Genomic DNA, 12,793 nt, shown 5'->3' with positions numbered 1-12,793 from the left:
GCCGCTAGTCACTTATCTATCCCCACTTCTTCCCGTGGCCTCCTCTGCATCCCCTTAAGCCTCCAGAGGGCCCTGTACGACGCACATCATGATGCTGCTAAGTGCTGTGACCTGATTTGTGCTACACAGGGCCCCCTGGAGGCTAAAGGATGGAAATTGAGGAGGCAGTGGGCAGGGATCGGTGCATGAAAAGCAGCTGTTAATGGTTGGAGCAATCCAGCAGTTAAAGGGGTTCTAGCCCTGAATTGAATATTCATACTGCACAGGATAGGCCATCGGTTTGTGGACGACACCCAGACACTGCGACTTGGGGTCCCGTGAGCTGCTAGTGCATGAGCGGGCAGCATCAAGTGATTGGATAGGCCCTGTGGATAAGTCAGCACTGGAGATGAGCGAATAGTATTCGAAACTACAGTTTCGAATACCTTGCTCCATAGGAATGAATGGAAGCGGCTGGCTGTCGGCGCTTAACCCCTTGCTGTTCTCCCGCTCCCATTCATTCCTATGGGAGCAAGGTATTTGAAACTATGTTTCGAATACTATTCGAATCAACTCTAGTCAGCACTATAAAAATTATATTTGGGGGTGAACAACCCCTATTAAAATAGCAGCAGGAAGGGGGCCAAACTCCCTTAAGGTGCGGTGACCACTGGGGGATTTAGCAGTACCCCAGTGGGGCAATGCCGAGATATGTAAGTGGTTTACAGGTCATTTGGGCTCCCTATAAATACCCATAATTGGTGGTTATCGTCTATTAACTCTTTGTCTTCCTGTTCAGCGCATCATTACTATTTCCCCCTTGACCTTAGTGATCCCTGTAATACTATAAATACACATTTTACTGCGTCTTTCCATAGTGATTTGACATTATAGAGTGAGGTCACTAATACGCTCTCACGCACCCATCATCATCCTCAAGCCCTTCAGATGAGTGGACGGGTGACTACACGGTGTTACTGGAGGATCCTATATACCAGGAAGCAATGGGGAATGCCTAGATATATATATATACTTTGAATACAATTCTCATTGTCCTGACTCATTTTACTGTGTTCATGCTGAGATAAATCACCTTTATATACCAGCGGCAGGCTGAGCACATGCAGATCACTTCTTGGTGGCTTCGTAACTTTTCATAATTCCTATGAGGACGAGCATGCATGTGTTCTGAATAGGTGAAGGGAGTAATCTGATGCTGGATATCTATGGTGGTGGCTAATCCCTTGAAGATAAGGGTAGGTTCACATTACCAAGGCCAAGGTTAATGTCCATTGATCATATCCATCATAGGATGAGAGCAACAGATCATGCACACGACCGAGGGTACAGTCCAAGGGACTTCTGACGTTCCTTATAGGGTCTGATCTAAATGTAACGCGAACACCCTTGGACTGCTCACTCGGTCTAACAGCCCCAGAATGCCCACTGCAGAAAGAACCCCCTCTGTCTGGAATCCTATAATGACAGATAAGAGCAATGGACATTTATAACTTTAGTGCGAACTTCCCCTAAAAGGATCTGGCTTTGAAATTCAGTATTTCTGATTGTATCTTCCTTGGAGATCATCTATCAGGTTCAGCTGCTTCAGAACATCATAATACACACCTCAGCTGCTGCAGAACCTCATAGCTCAGCTACTGCTAAGATGCATGATGCAGTTTCAGGGTGACAGGTTGACTATACTGTTCTTCAATGGGGTGACTGACCAGAAGTCCAGAAATCTCCTTGCCCGTCACTTGGTACCCCCAGTGCTCAGATACATTTACATACATAGGTGTGAGTGTTTGCCGCCTCTCTATGTATATACTGTTTGCTTTAGGCTTTGTGGTCGGGCCCGCCATGATCTCCATTTACTGACACAGTCCTGATTTGCCATGCAAAATAACAGCCTGACGGAGAGACACAGAAAGTAAGGAAGGTTCTTATCCGGACATTGGGGAGACATGAGGACTTATCTGGGAATACTCAGACTGCTTGTGCTTGGAGGTGAGTGATGGACTTTACCTCCTTTCTGCGAAATCTACAAAGCATATCACTAGTGCATTGGCTTCAATGAAAGCCATGTAATCCTTCACTTCTCCTGTGGTGGCGCTGCTGAGCTTTGCTCCCAGACACATTGCAACTCATTGTTGGGATTCCCTGCAATGGAACAATTTGTGATCAGCTTATGGGGCACAAGAAGGGTTCACATTACCCCATCTGTACCCCAATCGGTTGGTCTGGCGCTTCCTCAGCTTCATTCCCCACCCAATATTGCAATGTAGGTAGGCCTGAGGAGCGCTGCAATGGATGACCGCAACCACAAGAGGGGGAAAGTGAACTTAGGGGTCTGTGGCTTCTTAAAGGGGGTGAATTCACATCTTCAATCCTGAAGAGCACAAGCAATATGTACCAACCAGATTGAGCATGCAAACTTTAGGTGAAGATACAGGTGATAGCTATCAGATATGTAGATTTCCTTCTTTACCTCTTGTCTATTCACATCCTGCGATGTGTGGTATAAGACGACCAGCTTTGAGAATATTCGTGATTTTGTGATACTCTGTCCTGAGATGTCTACTTGTGGCCGCCCAGTGGTAGTAATGTGAATTGCAGCCTGTCATGGTTTTAATGTATTGTATTGTATGTTGTGATACTGTATTGAATTTGTCATGTGAGTAAATGAAGTCCATAAATTCAAGATAAAGTAAATGGAGACACTATTACTATACTACTACTTTTAGGGAACCCTTTGACCCCCATAGCGTCCCCCTGTGCACCGGTTTACCAGCTCACGGCCTATGCTGTGTATGTGTGGATCAAGTCCATTAAGGATTTTCTCCTTTTTGTCCGCTCGTGGTTACGGCACTTTTTTTGGGTTAATTTGATAATAGTCTATAGAATGTACTGTATACAATGTATCCATATGGGACATATATCATGTTGTGTCTTTACAGGCTTGAAGTATGACGTATATGTGGAATCTTTGGGTAAGTGAAGTGCTAGATTATTAAACAATGTGGATATTGTCATCTCTGTATATCATTTTCATACTTGACTTACATGGGGCCCCTAAACCACCAATAGGTCATGTATACAGATTAGGATCCCAACACCGGAATGGTTCCCCCTCACTGTCAGATGATTCTGGGGGTCCAGTTTAGTTATTTGGCATGTACACCTCACCTCACAGTGCATACACCTGATGTGAAGTCAGGGACCTGCACCTCGACTTCACCGCGCATGCGCCCGTAATCCTGCGCATGCGCCCTGAAGCTACAGTATACTCCTCTGCGCATGTGCCCTGAAGCTGCAGTATACTCCTCTGCGCATGTGCCCTGAAGCTGCAGTATGCTCCTCTGCGCATGCGCCCTGAAGCTGCAGTAAATTACTCTGCGCATGCGCCCTGAAGCTGCAGTAAATTCCTCTGCGCATGCGCCCTGAAGCTGCAGTATACTCCTCTGCGCATGCGCCCTGAAGCTGCAGTATACTCCTCTGCGCATGCGCCCTGAAGCTGCAGTATACTCCTCTGGCTTCACTAAAGAACTGCACAGGATCCATGTAAGTATAAGTGTTTTTTGTATCTTCAAGGCCTTGTCTATGAGGCCATGAGTTAGGAGCAAAATTAGGACCAGGGTTCCTCCCCAGGGTGGTTTTATACACTGATGACCAATCCATAGGCTAAGCCATCAGTATCTTATCTGTGGATATCTGACACCTAGGCCCCACACAGATCAGCTGATACGGCCAGAAGCTATAGCAATAGATGGAGAGGGGAAGTGGCTCTGCCCCTATTCAAGTAATAAGAGCGGCACTGCAATACCTGGCACCACCGCTGCACAAGGTAAGGGGCTGCACATCCGCCCCATTTACTGCTGTAGCTTCTTGCACTGGCTGGTCTGCGCAGGCTCTGGGTGTTGGATTCCATCAGATCACTACTGAGTATCAAAGATGCAACGGGAGTCATAACAATGTGTATCCAGTAAGCGCCACCTAGAGGCAGCTGTGGGAATTTTAATACTACCACCTTAACTTCATTTATAGTCCGTCCTCCCATAGACTTGCATGGTCAGGGCAGGTTTATAGGATGTAATGGCGGTGCGTTGGCCTGTTATAGGTCCATCATGACCCAGACATAGCTAGTGATAGATAGGACGCCGATAATAGCGGGGGTCTCGCGTCCAGTCTTTACAGGTAACACATTGGTCCTCTCTTCCAGCAGTGAATCTGCCCCTGCAGTGTCTCGCCTTTCAGTCCAGCTCCATCCCAGGGCAGGGAGAAGCTCACCTGGCAATAGACGGTAACACCAATACCGACTTCCTGAAAGGTTCCTGCAGTCAGACAACCAGCGAGTACCAGCCATGGTGGACGGTGGACCTGAGACGCGGTTATGTCGTAGCCAATGTCACCATTACCAGTCAGCTGGTCACTACCAGTAGTCTGAGCAATCAGATACCTTGGGCTGAGATCCACGTGGGTGAAAGTCTTGAAAACTATGGAGTATCTAACCCAAGGTGAGCAGACAAAGACTGACACGTATTGCCATACCGATCATACGATATTGGAGAGGTATATGCGGATTACTAACTTGCATCTTCTTCCAGCTGCTCGGTCATCTCCTCCATGAAACCTGGGACAACAGTTACCTTTCCATGTGGCGGCATTATTGGACGCTACGTCACGGTGGTCATACCAAACCGCATCGATAGTCTGACCCTGTGTGAGGTTCAAGTGGCGGCCCTTGATATACCAGGTAATCATGTCCATGGCAAGTCCTACATCTGTAGGAGACACTATAGTGGCACCCTGTAGCACTGCGCACCTTAGGACGTTATTTTCTGCAGTCAAGTTACCAGTCATATCAGTTTCTATACAGTGGACACTGATCCTACTACTTGAATACAAGCAACACTCTCTGTCCACGAGAATCTCCCGACCCCTCAGAGGTGGCTGCAGCCGCTCATATGTGCAGGCTCCAGACGTCAGACCCCCACAGGTCACTTATCTTGTTGACAGGTCATCAGTCTAAAAACTGAATTTGTGGCTTGAAAATCCCATTAAAAAGAAGTATTCCCACGTCGCATACTCACCAGTCTTCACTGCTGTAAAATCTTCTTTCTTCCTTGTTTCTTGCATCATTTGGTGGGCGGGGTTTCACATGTAACCCGCCACTTTGGACTATGAAGTACAGGCAGCAGCAACTCCATTCTGTGTTACATACAGAGACTGCCTGTCTCTGCCATAATGGACACAATTGTATTAGCTAGCCTGATAACTGGGAGAACAGAAGAAATGAAAGCAGCTCCTCTCCTCTATCTGAAAGCAGGAAGTTCGGTCACGTGGTGTAGACACAGGAATAGCTAGATACACAGGCTCGCTCCCCTTAGCCCCTCCTCCCTCCCCCCTCAGAGCAGCAGATACATCACTTGACTTTTGAGCAGATAAGTCAAGGGCTGTGTCAACAATGAAGTGAATAAAGTAAGATAGTGGAGAAACAAAGCAGTTTTACTGCAGCAGTGTATTTAGGAAAAGTCTTACATCCACATTAACAAGCAGTATAGATAGGATCCTTGTGATGGGACAACCCCTTTAAGGCTTATATATTAGAGAATGAGTCTAGGCCCGTTAGAGGTCAGACGTTAGATCAGATCTTTCTACAAATCGCACATCATGGTTTTTTTTTGTGGTCAATTCCCCTTGTACTGGACTAACCAGCGCTATCGATCTCTGTACAGACCAGAAGATCAGATTAGCTGTAAGAGGAGAGTCCACGTCTGCAGCAAACCTCCAACAGAACACCAAAACCATCATCAAACTGGTGAGTGTCCCCTCCCCCACACTGAGCTGCCCCTCATGTATATCTGGCGACCTATAATCTCCTTTATATCCTTATCAGCTCAGGCCGAAGGTGAAGATGGACATCGGGATCCTGACGTGGGGGATAGACAACGTCCTACAGCGAGGTGCGGCACATAATAACTTACCTGCTGTTAAGATTACAATTGGTGTCTCCATATTGGGTTGTATTCACATGACACGTTATAAGTCAGGCCCTGCAGGATTGGCTCGGTTATAAACTAAAGCCACTATATACAAATGTGACCACAGCCTTATGTGGGCTGCCCAGGCCTGAAGATTTTGGGTACCACTTGGTTTATGGCATCCACATCAGCTGATGGATTTGGGGTTCAGGCAGCGCCACACCTCCCATGAGGCGACCTGAAGCGAGCGCTTCAGGCGGCGCTATGCCAGGACCTCAGGGAGGGCGGCATTTTTGGTTACCTAAGTCAGTCCAGGACAAGCTGTTCTGGACTAGCTTAGCACCGAGCGGTGGATTGGGGAGGCCACTGGAGCAGCGCTGCTCCAGCAGCCTCCCCCCACGCTCAGGCAGAGAGCAGGTCCTCTCCGTGCCTGCTCTCTGCCGGCGAACGGCGCTAAGCCCCGCCCCCTGCAATTTGCTCCGCCCCCTCCTGGGGGGGGGGGGGCGGCTTTCTGTAGTTCGCCTCGGGCGGCGAAAGGGGCAGGTTCACCCCTGCGTTCAGGTCCCGGCCGAACAATGCATCTATACACAGGACCCCGGGTGACTAGCAGCACTAGGACCCCCTAGAAGGGAATTGGGAGAGTTGGGCATAGAAGGGTCATCTCCCTGTCAGCATTTACTTACATGGCCTCTTGACTGCTCACACCGATTGCTGTACACATCACAATGTGAACTGACACCTACCCTTTTCTCTGCAGATAACCACACCTGTATCCCCATGAAGTGACGCTGTCCTCCGCCACCTCCTGTACCATCTACTTACATGCGGAGTATTACCCTTCAATAATAAGGCAATAAAATGTTCATTAGTCACCCGGCACAAAAGAGGCTCAGATGTATTCAGGTGACTAGGGCTGAGCTGCAATACCGAGCACAGCCACTATATGACGTACAGCACTGTCCTTTGTATTCAGTGAAGAGGCTGCTTCTGCCAGATCTATGGGGGGGGGGGGGGGGAAGGGGTTTCCTGGGATTCTGACTGCAGGCAATCACATATTGATGACCTATTTTAAGGATAGATCATGTAGCTGTACTTTGTGGGAACACTAAGGCGGTGTTCACACAGTTTTTTGGCAGCGGATTTTGACACAATCAAATCTGCTGCCAAAAACGGATTCCATTGACTTCAACGGCAGCCGTTCGCTTCTTTTTTTCCCCTAATTAGTAGTAGAAAAAAGAAGCGAGCTGCCCCATCTTGCCACGGATGAATCAACCACGGCGTCATCAGGACGGGTCTTTGTATACATTGCCTTTCGGTTACTTTGTGTCCCTTTAAATGGTTAGTAGTGACTATACAAACACAATCCAGTCAGCGGTTACATTTGGGGTCTCACATGACCCAGAGAACTTTATTTATAAACATAAAAATACAACCAAATCCCTTTACTCCATAAATGGAGGCAAAAACAGGGCCAAAAAAAAAAACCAAACAAACAAAACCTCCCTACCATGTACATTACACTGGGTCTACTGATCTAAATAATGGGGTTCCTTTTAGGAATCCCACAATCTGCTGGTTGCTTTTCCAAAACAGCTTCACTCTTGTCCACAGGCCACGTCTAGTACTGCAGAGAAGTCTGCAATTCCAGGTACAGCCTGTGCACAAGAGTGGCGCTGTTTCAGGGGTGAGGAACACAAATGTCATGTACCCCTTTATATTTTATATTCCCAAATCAAGCCTTATCAGGTTAGAAATCATATGAAGGGTGCACCCTAGTAGGATCCTGTCCAGGCATAGGATTGTGTAGGGGGATCAGTACTAAGTTTAGGGAGCTCCATCACGTCTTCCTGCCTCCAAGTTTGCCAAGCCAGGGAATCCTGTGGTAGGTCTGACTATGAATATCTCCAAAAATATGCAACTCTGCCTATATACTGCCCTCCTGTCCAGCTCAGGGAGGTGGGCGTTACAAAAACTGAGGTCAACACTGACACCTGTAGGAAAAACAAAGTATTACATCCTGAGGGTAAAGACAAAAAAACCAAAAACTCCTCGGCAGGAGAGCTGCGTAATTTTTCCTTTACATTTTAACAGTCCAAGTGTGATGTGCAGCCACCAGGTAGGAGAGATGGCACAGACGTAAGCCGCTGGACTCCTCACTGTTTCTGTTGCACGGCCTCCTTCCTTGCAGCATCTTGCAGCAGCTGTGTGTCCACCTCATCGGCAGGGAGCTGGACGTATCGCACCACGGAGCCGCGGATGAAGCAGTTCTTCACAGAGAGCTGCCCAAAGAGAAAGCCATCAGTATTACAGCCGGACACATTCAGTTCAAGGATCTACAGCCAATGAGACAACTCCCAATATGTACACATTGCAAATTCCACCCCAAAACCTGCACCGCCGAACCACAGCGCAAACACGAGGACTCACCATGTGCGGATATTTCTCAGGGTCAGTCACACTGATGTCTGTTAGTTTGATATTCAGGTACTGGAAACAAAAAAAACGTAACGTTAACGTTGGTGCAAATTTATTCAAGGCCTATAAAAGTCCTGCCTGAAATCTCGGATCCCGGTGCTGATAACTCAGCAATCAATAAGTAAATGGATACTGAGGGTTGGCGTCACCACTGTCCTGGTACATAGAATATTCCTCCAGTATTACTTGTGTTTGTGATGGCGCTGCCGTCATATTGTAACCTTATAGGGCTTTTCCCACAATGGACATTGTCTGATCACTATGTGCCCCATGACACTGGGGTAGGGAGGCAGAATAAAGTATAACATGGGTCCCAGACCCCCCCATCCATCCTGCACAACCACAGTGAGGTCTCCGGTACATCAGCCCAAACTCCAAGCATCACAGTGATCTAGGATATCAGGAGTCCATGCGCCCTGTACTATATACCAGCATATACACCTTGCTGTTTGGAGTCTGGGCCCCTTCACTCGGGTTGATGCACGTACTAGATTTTGCACGCTGTATACAGGGGACCGGAAGAGGACTGTGTATGGATCAGGGGTGGAGCCCGGCCCAGATTCTCTATCTTAGGTCTGTCTATGGTGCTGTCACACAGTGGTGGATTACTGACTGATTTTGGGCTCCAATGTCGGTTTTCAAAGTCAGAGCAGGACACTTTGATCCCATTTGTCACGTAAAACCCCTCAAAATCAGTAGCAAAAGCCTTCGGGCACGTTCACACTATTTTCTGTCGCTTCTCCCTGCACATTGTGGCTCTTACCTGATCTACAGAATGCAGAGTCCCGCAAATGCTGCAAGAGAAAAATAACCGTCATCAGTACAGCAACAAGATGGCGAGTACGTGCAGCCGCACATTCTTCACTGAATACTAAAGTGCACTGCAGCTTAGTCCCATTCACTTGACTGGGGCTGAGCGGCTGCTGCACCATGCGAGTGTCGTGTCATCTCCTAACAGCTGATCAGTGGGGGTCTCGGGACCACTCCAATCATGATGATCTATCCCAAGGAGAAGTCATCAATATGCATCATCTTTATAAGATGCTTTCCGGCCCCAAGTCAAAGTTTTGTTCTGATGGCCTATCCACAGGACACAGAATAGGTCACCAGTATGTGATCTGTGGGGGTCTGGCACCCGGAGCCTGCGCAGATCAGCTTCTTCTAGCAGCCTGTAACAAGTAATAGGAGCGGCGCACTGTATGGCGGTGGTTCCAGTGAATTGCAGCATTGCTCAGATCACTTGTATAGGACTGGCCTGCAGTCACCGCTCGTCCTCTAGTGACAACCGCGACCCTGAGGCTGCTAGAACAGCTGATCTGTGCAGGGACGGGTGTCAGAACCCACAGATCACACAATGGTGTCCTCTCCTTTGGATCGGTCATCAGTATGAAAATTTTATTGGGAGCCAGAGAACCCCTTTAAGGACAGAGGCCATGACACTCATGTGAGCCTAGGAGCAGTACGTCACTTACCTTAGGTCGTTCTTCAGCTCCACCACCACATCCTTCCCCACCAGAGACTTGAAGAAGGAATAGAAGAGCTGCGAAGAGCAAAACAAGAACACACGTGAGCGAAACCACCAACATGTCCAGGATCTCCACTATCAGAGACTACAAACCCAACACCACAGACAGCTGAGGGTTTGCTACAATTGCATCAAGTCTCTGCCAGCTAAAGGGATGAGACAGAACTGCCGGCACTGACACATTGCAGCAAAACATCAGGGCAGGAAGTCAATCCACAGCTCTCAGGCCTGCAGAGGATTCCAGCCAAGTCTGTACCATGTACATTGAGGTTGTGGAACTACAAGTCCCAGCAGTCTCTATGAAGTCATTGGCCTATAGTAGAACCTGCCCGGGGGCAGACAGCGCGCTCTAGGGTCACTCGGCTCTCACCATGTTGTCACCAGGCACTCACGACACGATGTTCCGGGGCTGAATCTGAAAGACGATCCACCGCGGAGAACCGGAAAGCTGAGCCCGACGAGCGCCTCACGTTTGTTTAATGCCGGGCACGAGATCTCGCGAGAACACGGCGGCCAATCAGATCGTCGGCTTCACGGCAAGGAGAAATGATAGAGCGCAAACGTGAGGTAAGTCACCATGGAAGTGGCGGCCATGTTACTGAAGACCAGCACTAACCATGCTCAAGGAGGTTTTTGGCGCTGATTTTGACGCGTGAGGCGGATTCAGCGTCAAAATCAGCGCCAAAAAACTTAGTGTGAATGATCCAATAGGACTTCAAGACAGACTTCCAAGCCATGTTATAGAGTGTGCACAGGGCTCTGCCGGGTCATTCTGACGAGGTTTTTTTTTTTTGTCACTCTGTTTGTAGGATGTCATTCACACGCTCAGTTTTGAAGCCAGAACCAGTAAGCTGAGTATTCCCTCCTGCCATTTATAATCCACAACTGCATTCAAAACCCAGAATGTCCCGGAGTCATCCGTCACTTGTCAGACTGCTAGAATATTCTCTTCAGCCGCTTATCTGATACATTGGCCTGTGGAAAGCTGGGTGATGGCCTGTGTCACCACCATGATTAGTTCTCTTCGGTTTCATTCACACCTACATCAAGAGACTCTGTCGTGGATTCCGCTGAAAATCGGCGGAGCGAAAAGTCCTACACGGAGGAGGATATATCTCTCCGCCCGGCCGACCCTATTATAGTTTATGGGGTCCGCGAGTAATCACAGGCTCCCCGTCGTTCCAGTCCCACGGTGGATACAAGTAACGGAAACCACGGTGCAAGGTGTCAAACTAGCCGCACTTGTATATCGCTATCATACGCTGCAGCGCAAATTATATAAAAGATTCCAGAGACGATCCAAAGGTTAAACCCAAAATTTAATCTTTGTATTCAATTAATTACAAACTAACAATTAATAATGTGAGTAGTAACCAAATAAATCCCAATAAACAGGAGAAAGTAAAAGAACTGAACGCAACAAATAATGTGAAAGAGGAAACTTAAAGGGATCCTATCATTCAGACGACATTTTTTCTAAGAACCACTTCAGAATAGCCTTAAGAAAAGCTATTCATCTCCTACCTTTCGTCGTCTTCTCCGCGCCGCCATTCGCCTACAATCCTAGTTCTTGTCGGTATGTAAATTACCTCTCTCGCAGCACTGGGAGCGGGTCCCAGCGCTCAGACAGCACTGGGCGCGTCCCCAATGCTGCGAGAGAACTCTCCAGCGCCGCCTCCTTTTCTTCAGCAGAATCTTCAGTTTCTTCTTCCGGCGGTGGCTTGTAAGTTCTAAGGCCTCCGGCCTTGGGCAGAACAGACTGCGCATGCCCATAGGCCATGAGAAAATGGCCGCTTGAATAGTATTGTAAGCAGCCATTTTCTCGGGGCCTGTGGGCATACGCAGTCTGCTCTGCCCGAGGCCTAGAAGTAAGAAGAAATCGCCGGAAGAAGAGAATGAAGAGGCCGTTCCTGATGAAGATGGAGGCGGCGCTGGAGAGAGTTCTCTCGCAGCATTGGGGCCACCCCCAGTGCTGTCTGAGCGCTGGGGCCCGCCCCTAGTGCTGTGAGAGAGCTAATTTGCATACAGAGAGAAACCGGGATTGTAGGCAAACGGTGGCGGGGAGAAGAAGACGAAAGGTAGGAGACAAATAGCCTTTCTTAAGGCTATTCCGACGTGGCACTTAGAAAAAATGTCATCTGAATGATAGGATTCCATTAAAGGGATTGTACCATTAGGGACACATCCCCTAAACACATAGTCCTGGCATAGCAGTGAGATAAGGAGGGGGCCTTTAGGTCTTGGGGGTCCAACTCCCAGCAGTCTTGTAGATAGGGAATAAGCGCCTTCATAGAGCCAGCCTTTGAAAGGGGTCATCAACAAATTTAAAAAAAAGGCCTTAAGTAATGGAATGGAATAAAATAACTATTAATCACCTGATAAATCCCCCGCGGCACTAGCTGTTCCACCCAGTCCTTGTTAAAGGGGTTTTCTAAGGCTATGACTAGTGTTGAGCAAATAATATTCATCGAATAACTCGCTCCCATAGGAATGCATGTTAGCAGCCGTCAAATAATCACTGCGCTTAACCCCTTGGTGTTCGGCCGCTTCCACGCATTCCTATGGGAGCAAGGTATTCAACGAATAGTTTCGAATACTATTCGCTCAACACTAGTTATGACATTCATGCCTATTCTCTGGATAATTCACCAATGTCAAATCAGTGAGGTCTGACACCTGGTAACCTTACCAATCAGTTCCGAACAATGCATAAACAATGGCAATCTCTTCGATAAAAAAAGGACTTAAAACCTGAACTTCTCCATTGGGCGCACAACAACAATATATGGTTCCCGATCCCTGTCTGACACTGGCCTTAGCCTGGCTTAGTGAC

At 48.0% G+C, this 12,793-nt stretch overlaps 2 protein-coding genes across 2 annotated transcripts; one reads left to right on the top strand and one right to left on the bottom strand.

The window, feature by feature from the left end:
* The first annotated feature begins 1,943 nt into the window (after nucleotides 1-1,943).
* Nucleotides 1,944-6,786, top strand: LOC142185557 (fucolectin-like). Its single transcript, XM_075260986.1, has 7 exons — nucleotides 1,944-1,986; nucleotides 2,937-2,969; nucleotides 4,199-4,493; nucleotides 4,584-4,732; nucleotides 5,715-5,797; nucleotides 5,876-5,942; nucleotides 6,718-6,786. Exons 1-7 carry the CDS (start codon nucleotides 1,944-1,946, stop codon nucleotides 6,744-6,746), a joined length of 699 nt encoding a protein of 232 aa, XP_075117087.1. The 3' UTR covers nucleotides 6,747-6,786.
* Nucleotides 6,787-7,366: 580 nt separating this feature from the next.
* Nucleotides 7,367-10,447, bottom strand: LSM2 (LSM2 homolog, U6 small nuclear RNA and mRNA degradation associated). The gene is made up of 5 exons (XM_075260781.1): nucleotides 10,331-10,447; nucleotides 9,908-9,975; nucleotides 9,199-9,229; nucleotides 8,388-8,447; nucleotides 7,367-8,239 (listed from the first exon to the last, which is right to left on the bottom strand). The coding sequence occupies exons 1-5, from the start codon at nucleotides 10,331-10,333 to the stop codon at nucleotides 8,114-8,116; spliced, it is 288 nt and encodes a 95-aa protein (XP_075116882.1). The 5' UTR covers nucleotides 10,334-10,447; the 3' UTR covers nucleotides 7,367-8,113.
* Between the last annotated feature and the right edge of the window lie 2,346 nt (nucleotides 10,448-12,793).

The sequence above is a fragment of the Leptodactylus fuscus genome, chromosome 11 (genome assembly GCF_031893055.1).
Source record: "Leptodactylus fuscus isolate aLepFus1 chromosome 11, aLepFus1.hap2, whole genome shotgun sequence".
Classification (NCBI taxonomy): Eukaryota; Metazoa; Chordata; class Amphibia; order Anura; family Leptodactylidae; genus Leptodactylus; species Leptodactylus fuscus.
This window is presented reverse-complemented; position numbering and strand designations above follow the sequence as displayed.

Coding starts and splice junctions, on each gene's coding strand:
- LOC142185557 (XM_075260986.1), top strand. CDS start 1,944: ATGAGGACTTATCTGGGAATACTCAGACTGCTTGTGCTTGGAG. Junction 4,494..4,583: donor TATGGAGTATCTAACCCAAG/GTGAGCAGACAA, acceptor ATCTTCTTCCAG/CTGCTCGGTCATCTCCTCCA. Junction 5,798..5,875: donor CCAAAACCATCATCAAACTG/GTGAGTGTCCCC, acceptor TATCCTTATCAG/CTCAGGCCGAAGGTGAAGAT.
- LSM2 (XM_075260781.1), bottom strand. Junction 8,448..9,198: donor CTCTGCATTCTGTAGATCAG/GTAAGAGCCACA, acceptor TTTTGTTTCCAG/TACCTGAATATCAAACTAAC. Junction 8,240..8,387: donor CTGAGAAATATCCGCACATG/GTGAGTCCTCGT, acceptor CTCTTTGGGCAG/CTCTCTGTGAAGAACTGCTT.